The sequence below is a fragment of the Callionymus lyra genome, chromosome 16 (assembly GCF_982586985.1).
Source record: "Callionymus lyra chromosome 16, fCalLyr1.hap1.1, whole genome shotgun sequence".
Lineage (NCBI taxonomy): Eukaryota > Metazoa > Chordata > Actinopteri > Syngnathiformes > Callionymidae > Callionymus > Callionymus lyra.
In genome coordinates, this window is record NC_141833.1 from 15,885,263 (window position 1) to 15,894,894 (window position 9,632).

Sequence of the window (9,632 nt, forward strand, 5' to 3'; positions counted from 1 at the left end):
TAAATCTTGTTTACCATAACCTCACACAATCTGCTGTGATCGGTCGCACATCAAGGTTTGTCAGCGCGCATCATCAATCACAGGAGTCTCCACCTTCTAAGGACTCGTTTTATAAATAAAGCGGGGCGTGATTAAAACGGCTTGAGGAGGAGTGAAGCCATTATTACCGCAGGTGATCATGGCTAACAGCCCTTTCATGATGTCTTTATTCATGCTGGCAATGTAAATACTTTGGGAAAATAAATGTTTGTATGAAAAGAAAATCATAGAAAGTATATATTTTTTTCAATTATTTAATATATAACATTACAAACCATGATACTACAGATTTAAACATATTGAATTAAAATGTTAACCTGTATGATTCAATTAGAACTATTTTGACAATTAAAGTCAAATCTTAAAAAAAAAAAAACAAGTTCAACATTTCTTTATAGGAATGATAAAATGAAATTATTAAAAAAAAAAACCCAGAACGTTTCAACATTTAAATTCAACCATTTAATATTCTGACGTCACTGATATACCTCCGTAGTCGCTTGATAAAGTGGAAAACAAAACAATGTGAGAAACGTTACCACCTTTCGTCACCAGGGGGCAGAATCGCTCCCCTGCAGAGATTAATCAAACTCAACTACTCAACATGCGCCCCCTTATGTGATCACGTGACCAGGTGAACCTGTCTGGCCACACTTTTCTGTGTTTAGCTTCATGGTCTTCCCATCGAGTCGCTGGCGTGCCGGGACAAACGGTCTAGTCATTGTGGAGCTGGTGGGTGAAGTTCCCAGAACACGATGACCTGGTTCACTGGTCTGTGAACTCTGAGGCCCGCTAACATGTTACGAGCCCTTAGCCGTGTCCTCAGAACAATGAGTGTCAATATTGATGATGATGGACATGCAGCTGCCAGGAGGAAGTGGTGGTGAGTCGAGACCGGACTGGTCCGTTCACTTAGTCCAGAGGATCCGCGCTGGACTTTTGTACGAGTTTGAAAACGGCGTCATGACTTAGTCTCTCTCACAGAAGTATTCTGGTGAAGATTCTTTTTGAACTCCACAGTCGTGGAGAAGAACCAGAACCGTGGTCACAGCACCGAGGTCTCCGACTGCAGGACGGTCTGGGAGTGCTGCTGCTCCCGAGGCTCCACGCCATTCTGGACCACGACGCTGTCGAGGCGGCGACTTCGGCCGACGCCGCTGTCGTCGCAGATGCTGCGCCACTTCCTCCTCAGCTCCCCTTGAACCTGCGAACACGACCAGGTGAGGATCATGGACGTTTACTGAGGACGAGAGGATGCAGTGGACGCCAGCAGCTTTTAAAGCTGATGTTTGGACATATTTTGGCTTCAAAACAAATAAAAGCAGTTACGACTTCGTCAAGAGTCATGTGGACTGTAAATTCTGGGCATGACTGAGGACAAGAGGATACAGTGACTCCAGCAGCTTTTAAACTGGTGTTTGGACATATTTTGGTCTGAAAACAAATGAAATGAGTTACGACTTTGTCAAGAGTCATGTGGTCTGTAAATTCTGGGAATGACTGAGGACGAGAGGATACAGTGACTCCAGCAGCTTTTAAAGCTGATGTTTGGACATATTTTAGTTTCAAAACAAATGAAAGCAGTTACAACTTCGTCAAGAGTCATGTGGTCTGTCAACACCAGTGTCAAGTATTCGACAATACTACACATATATACTTGTTACTACAGTATCACAATCTATCTTAACATAGCCCCTGTAGAGTGATACGTAACGTACTGCCAGATATCGGCGGGTCTCACCTCAGTGTTGAGGAAGCAGTACAGGATGGCGACCACCAGACCCTGAGAATAAAACCAGAGCTTCAGCGACAAGTCATGTGACCACCACCAGGTGCTCACGAACCTGAAACGATCCGAGAGCGAGGTCGAAAAATATCTTGTAGTCCTCTGTGATGGACTCGGAGGGAGACACAAAGACCACGTAGTGGATCCCGAACAGAGGGATCAGAAGCAGCGTGGACTTGGCCAACCGTCTGAGACGCAAACAGGAAGCGACTTGTCACGACTAGGCAGATCTTTTCGGGTCAGGTACACGGGTCACGTTACCTGTACTGGGATTGATCGCCACCGCCCACGTCAGGGCAGCGAAGCTTCTGGACCAGAATCCGAATGATGCTGATGAAGAGGATGAAGTTCACCTGGAAGACCAGAACCACTTAAATCCAACCAAACATTCAACAGGACGTGTCGGAGGATCTTCTTGCAACACTCGACTACTTCCTGACCCTGTCTACAACTGACTTAACGGTTTCTAATTCAAAGGTTCCCAGGCCAGAGTGCAGGCACATACGTACCAGGATGGATAATCCAATGGGTCCATTAATGATCAAGTGAGGAACTATCTTGTCGTTGGTCTCCCAGCACCTGAAAAGAGTCCAGATCAGATCCGCAACCTTCAGAGTAGAACTTGGAAAGTGCTCATGTAGAAATGTGTCACTCAACTATGAAAGTATATATATAGTGTCATCGGAATATTGAAAGGTTGAATCTAACATTTCAAATGTTAAAACCTTTGATTCCATAATTTCTATATTAAAACGGACAAAACAGGAGTCCATTCCGGTCGCTCCAACACGCCGTCACTTCCGGGTCTTAATACTTCGCTTTGTGGAGATAAATGGAGTGTCACGGGTCGTTTATTCGCCGCTTCAAGTCAAACAAAATAGCCTTACGATCGATTGGACGCACTTTCTGCCGTTGACTTTACAAATCAATAGTCCCGGGAGAAACGGTCTCGAACTGTAGAAACAGTTAGTTCCCCCTATTGCCATATTGGTTCCTTCAAGCTTCCTCTGTCACGATATCCTGTGGAGATTCCTTCCTAATTTGTTTCCTTTTCTAATCATTCAAATGTTCTTGGGTGGGGGTTTATGTCTCCTAGTCCCCCCCTCACAGATGTGTCCCGCTTCGTTCTTTTGATCCACGACCCAAGGTGTGAAAAGACAGACAAACAGACGTTTAAATAACCAGTGTCATGTCTCTAATTCTGTTCCAAGCTTGTCTTGAGACAATGTGTCAGTCTGAGTAAAATGTTGATTGTGAATGTGTATACAAACGTTTAAGCTCTTATATGAAGCGAGTCATTTATACTTTATATTTTGATGATCTTTTAGCATTAATTTAAGTATGGCATATACGTATAGTGTATAATAATTTTTAATCTAACAATATCCGATGGTTTAATGTCTTTTTATTTTTATAACGAATATTGTAGATTTAGAATCTGAGCAAGACTGTGGTCAGAAGGTGCAGAAACTGACCCGGTGTCCTCGAGGTAGATCCTGCTCACCACCCAGGCGGAGACGAACACAGTTGGGATTCCTGCGAACAACGTCGAGGACTTAATCTTCATCATCATCATCATCAACGGTGACCCGGCAGAGTTACGCACCCCATCCGATCAGGGTGTAGACGTGGAGGCGGCGGTCCTCGGCGACGAACACCAGCAGCAGCGTGTGCAGGTACAGACCCTCCACCAGCAGCCAGAAGAAGTTGGCCATGATGAAGTAATGGAAGAACACCAGGCTGACTTTGCAGCCCACCTGCACACAGACGTGTCAGAGGAGGGTCCGAGAGAGAGAGGGTCCCGGTTCCGGGGCTCACCAGCGTGGGCTGGCTGGAGCACTGCGCGGTCCGGTTGAAGAGGATGTGGTCCTTGACCAGAACCGCCACGGCCCGCAGGATGAAGGAGAGGAAGAGGTTGAGGTGGATGAAGTTCCTGGTGCAGTGGAGCCTCCTGAGAACACTCAACCCAGATGTGAGGAGACGACACTTGTGTTCATTGCCAATCAAGGCGTCAACTCACCGGAACAGACAGAGGATGGCGCTGCCGGTGATGAGAGCGACCAGCGACAGGCTGTGTCCGAGCGTGTAGAGCGTCTGGACCACCAGGTAGAAGAGCAGCTGAGGACGAGAGGTTCACTCGCGGTCAAAGAACCCTCATGTGTCTTCTGGCTCAGCTTGTACCTTTTCCTGGCGAGTCTCCGTCCCACAGGTGCTGGTGATGTTCGGGAAGACGTCGGACCATCCGGAGGAGGTGCAGTTTCTGTTGATGTTTCCTGGAATCACATGAACGTTCTGGTCGGTGCTGACAACACTGACTAATGTGAGTCTCCATTTATATTTTCATATATTATTCATATGAAAATATGTTTTATTATTCGTAATATATTTTTATCACGGTTTATGTTTCAGTAACGTTTGTCTAAACCAAAATAATTTTCCTTTTTTGAATTTACAATTAACATGCAGTCATTTCCACAGATGAAGAAACAATGAAATACCACGTGATGACTGAGGACAAGAGGATACAGTGACTCCAGCAGCTTTTAAAGCTGATGTTTGGACATATTTTGGTTTCAAAACAAATTAAAGCAGTTACAACTGAGGACGAGAGGATACAGTCGACTCCAGCAGCTTTTAAAGCCGATGTTTGGACATATTTTGGTTTCAAAACAAATTAAAGCAGTTACGACTGAGGACGAGAGGATACAGTGACTCCAGCAGCTTTTAAAGCTGATGTTTGGAAATATTTTGGTTTCAAAACAAATGAAAGCAGTTACAACTGAGGACGAGAGGATATAGTCGACTCCAGCAGCTTTTAAAGCTGATGTTTGGACATATTTTGGTTTCAAAACAAATTAAAGCAGTTACGACTGAGGACGAGGGGATACAGTCGACTCCAACAGCTTTTAAAGCTGATGTTTGGACATATTTTGGTTTCAAAACAAATTAAAGCAGTTACGACTGAGGACGAGAGGATATAGTAGACTCCAGCAGCTTTTAAAGCTGATGTTTGGACATATTTTGGTTTCAAAACAAATGAAAGCAGTTACAACTGAGGACGAGAGGATACAGTCGACTCCAGCAGCTTTTAAAGCTGATGTTTGGACATATTTTGGTTTCAAAACAAATGAAAACAGTCACAACTTCTGCAACACCAGAGTCAGAATGTTCCTACAGTATCACAATATATCAAATTGTGATACGTATCACCAGGTTAATGAGAATTCCCTTCTGTCTGCGTGTTTATTGCGTCACATTTCTGTAAAAATTTTATCAGGAAGAAGAAGCAAAGCTACAAAGCCATCACTTTGACCATCTTGAAGAGGGATGTGTTTTTTTTTTTTGTTTGTCTCCCACGCTTCGGGTCAAACTGGTCCTCAGTCGTGAGTCAGAGTTTAAAAAAAAAATGTCATCAACAGTGACACGTCGGTCCGAGCGAGAGGTTCTGGGATCTGCAGGGACTCGGGAGCGGAGCCGAGTGTTAGCCGCGTCACTGAACACACCATTACGAGATGTTTAGTCATCCACTCGGAGCCATCTGCTCCAGAAAACAGTTTGCATGTTCCGAGGGGGGGTCACGTGACCCGCCGACCACACAAAAACCCACCGTTCCTGCCGAACACGGTCTTGAGGACCCTGGGACACGTCACCGTCAGAGTGTCCCCGGTGCCAGTCCACCCCCAGCAAGAGATGTTGTCCCACATTCCTTTACAGCCACCTGTCAACACGGCATAGGTGAAATATCAGAGCTCTGTACAGAAAGTCTCTGCCAGGAGTCCGGCGGAACAGATGTGCCGGATTTATTGATGCATAAAGAACCAGGAAGAGACAACTTAGTTCCTGAGAGACCCAGACATCTGGACTCTCTCGCTGTTGATGAACCTTTAAAATCCGACCTGAGCCGACACCTGCACCTCCCTCGCAGTTGCTGCTCCCTGAAACTGTTCCGGTTCCGGACCGCGCGAGTCCACGAATGCGGATCTGGTCTCACCTGTCCGGCTTGTCTCGTTCTTGAGCCTCTGCACACACTCGGCCCGGTCCTTCTCCAGCTCCAGCAGGAAGTTGCAGGTCGGGTGTCGACCCGAAACCTGCAGAACAAGGACCAGACACATCAGAACTAGAAGTGTGAGAAAATATTGATACACTTTAATACCTTGATATAATACTTCACGATACTGTATCGTTTTTTTTGTACTTCATCAAGAGTCATGTGGTCTTGTAAGTTCTGCAATGTTAGAGTCAAGTATTTAAAAGAAAATACAAGAAATATTTCCTGCAGATCCTCGACCGTCACATATATAACTAAAGGTTAGTGAATTAAAATCTAGTGTGTCCAGAAACATTCAGCAATGACAACTCATACTAACTAAGTCATGAGTGAGATGTTTAAATAAACAATCAAATTATGTGTCAACAACACATTAAATAAGAGGAGCTAATAGCTAACACTTAGCATTACAATACACTTGCCCAAAACTTCAGCAAATATTGAAACCAAAATATGTCCAAACATCAATTTTCAAAGCTGGGTCGACTGTCTCTTGTCCTCAGTCATTGACAGGATCTTCATCGTTCCTTAAGCTGCGCAGGAAGTAGTTACTGATGCCGTCTAGTGGGCGGAAGTTAAATTGCAACACCAAAATGAACACAGGTATGTTAATTTAATTTAAAAAAAAAGTATATATATTAAACACACTTTATTGAACCGTTAACCATTTAAAAATTATGATAAATAAAATAAGATTTGAAAGCTACAGCGCTCTAGCAAATAAATCATTACAGTAATTAAAAAAAAAAAAAACTGATATATTGCCTATTTTTTCTTTTTGATCACATTAAAATCACATTTTGATATTGATTAAATTTCTTTTCTCTATAAGGTATGTGTAAACATAAATATATTAAAAAATCATGTGAATAATCACAGCGTTTGTTACTTTACATGTTGCAATTAAACTTCCGGCCGCTAGGTGGCAGCAGTCATTATGTCCTCGGCAGCTAAAGGAACAATGAAATCCTGCAAAATCCCAGGGATGACTGAGGACAAGAGGATACAGTTGACTTAAGCAGCTTTTAAAGCTAATGTTTGGACATATTTTGACTACAGCTTTCCGCAACCTTGTTATGGTTTAAAAATAACGTATATAAACAATATATCGTTGTTCCCACAGTATCGCAATGAATTTCAATATATCATGTTGTCGTCACTGAATCGTGATACTTGTCGTATCGCCAGATTCTTGCAAATACACAGCAGTATTGATGATTGTTTCAGAAATGTTGGCATGAAGGAAAAGTTCAAGATAACACGCACTTCAGGTTAAATATTAAAAGGCTAAGACAACAGAGAAGCTAACAGCTAATATTTAGCAGGGAGAGTAAAAAAAATAAATTCAGGAAAAAAGGGAAATTTCAAAACGTCGCCCCTCAGAACCACGAGCGGGAAAGTTCACGCCTGTTCTCTCGTCGGGATCCTCAAGTGCTCGGGTCATGGAAAACTCCAAGCGGATAAACACTCGAGTGAATCATCGCCAATGACTGCTGTTTACACCAGAACCAGCGAGATCCAGATCAGAGTCAGCTGGCAGCTGATGGACCATACCCAGGACCAGACTTTGGACCAGTTTCACCATCATTCTCTGGAATTCTCGTCATCAGAACCTTTCTCAGGACTTCCCCACATTCAGGTCCGCCTCATCGTCCTGGTTGATTTGATTCATCGTCAGCCGTCATGAAGTCTGGACGTGACATGCCAGTGCTTCGCTCACCCATCGACCTCACGGACGCCATTTTCTGTCCTGCTACTTGAGCCACAAATCCAGATGAGTCGTCCAGCTGAGACCCATCCCGGTGGGGATGTGGGTCTGACCCGGGTTTCCTTCATGCAGGCACAGCAGAAGGTAATGATAATAAACCTCCTCATCTCGGCGAACGCTCTACTCTGAGTCTCTGACAGACACTTCTGACTTCTACACATATACACACAGAGGTGGTCAGACTGCCACGTGAGGTCAAAGGTTAATGATTTTATTTTCTCTTATAAGCTTGTTTTTATGAATCAAAATTAATGCTCATCTTCATGAGATTCAGCATCCTGTATTAAGAAATACATTACATTTGAAGAATTTTGAAAGTTAATATATATTATTACATTTTTTTTCGGAAATTCACAACATTAGAAGCAAAAATTGCAGTTGTGTACAAATATATTATTTTAAAAATTACTGGTTCATTTAAAAAAACAAAAAAAACAATAAATGTCGTATTATAGTTTTATTTCCCGTAGATATTCACTGACAAAAGCAATTATTCACATAAACTGTAAATAATCATATTTAGTTTTTATTACAGACTTTGTATTTTTTTTATCTTTCAAAGTTATTTTCGGCAATTTTCCAAAGAAAAAATGAAAGATTTTGTTTTCTTTTTAATATCTGAAGCATTTGCATGACGTTTCGACAGGAAATTAAAGTTGTTCACTTTCAACAAGTAATAACATTTAGTTAAGTTGGTCCATTCAGTTAAAACACATCTAAACTCACCATCACCAGGCAGCAGGACAGACACACGCTCACCAACAACAACATCTTTGTATCTTAAATCCACTTCCGTCCCTTCAACTTCGGGTCCATCGCACACGAGCAGGTGATCGGATCCACGTCCTCGCTGGTCTCCCCTCTGAGCTGGACTGAGCTCAGGGTTCAGCGCATCCCGTCAAGTCCCGTCAAGAGGACCACTTCCCGACGATTGCAACGGCTTTTATTTTGAAACAGGAAATAATCATTTCCGCCCCGCAAACATGAATGTTTATGTTTCATCCGCATTTAAAACTAGGAATAACTGGATGAATATTGTAAAAAATATAAATATATGTATATATTATGATAAATATATATCTTTTTTTAATTGGCTGCATATTTTATTTATATTCAACAGGAAAAGTGGGTCAATTATGTTTATGTTTATTCTCCTATTACATTAACTTTACTTGAAAAATAATACATTTCCGTTTATACGTCCTACTCATTAAACACATTTTTTATTATAATTAACAATTTACTTAATTTATTTACTTACAAGGGTAAAAAAGAGATATCAGACAAAAACCGCGACCAGAACAAATAAAAAAAAAAAAAAAAAAAAATTGCAGGCAGCATTATTTGATAAAGAAAAAACAATTATTATAATAAAAATAAACAAATATCCACATAATGGATAGACACAGGTCTAGACATATACATAAGTTCAGTGAAGCTATAGAAAACAATAACACATACAACAACAACATCATAACACTTGTTTTGTTATATCCTAATTAAAACGAGTAATAATAAATGTTTTTTTCATTATGTTTGAGGTACAGATGAATGTGACTAAATATTGTGGGAGTGAAAATATATAATAGTCCACTATGTGGAAATAATAAAGGTATTATCATCATTATATACTTCTTTTAACTATTGTGCACGACCCCTTCTCCGATCAGTAACCTTTAGTCATCATTTGATGACGTTTTAGCTATTTTAGGTTTAATTAAAGCTATTTTAGACTCTGTCTTTGTTGTGAGCCGTCGTGAGGGACATCCTGGTCACACGGACACATCCAGTTTACAGCCATCAATGAATGTCCGTGTTTTCTGGCAGTGGGAGGAAACCAGAGTGCCAGACAATGTGGACAGAGCCTCACAAAGACCTCATCTGACTCCTCACGCCTCCTGAAACTCCGGTTTGTTCCCCGCTGCCAAAAAAGAGCCAACAAAAGCAGCTTTCGGCGCCAAGAGAGTTCAGCACAAGTTCTGGGTCACACC

The 9,632-nt window shown here is 42.0% G+C and overlaps 1 protein-coding gene across 1 annotated transcript; it reads right to left on the bottom strand.

Moving 5' to 3' along the window:
- Positions 1–277: 277 nt before the first annotated feature.
- On the bottom strand, positions 278–8,539 carry vipr2 (vasoactive intestinal peptide receptor 2). The gene is made up of 13 exons (XM_087811981.1): positions 8,368–8,539; positions 5,817–5,913; positions 5,433–5,543; positions 4,007–4,098; positions 3,846–3,943; positions 3,644–3,776; positions 3,432–3,582; positions 3,301–3,361; positions 2,335–2,404; positions 2,087–2,178; positions 1,884–2,013; positions 1,781–1,822; positions 278–1,243 (listed from the first exon to the last, which is right to left on the bottom strand). The coding sequence occupies exons 1-13, from the start codon at positions 8,410–8,412 to the stop codon at positions 1,085–1,087; spliced, it is 1,281 nt and encodes a 426-aa protein (XP_087668107.1). The 5' UTR covers positions 8,413–8,539; the 3' UTR covers positions 278–1,084.
- Positions 8,540–9,632: the final 1,093 nt, after the last annotated feature.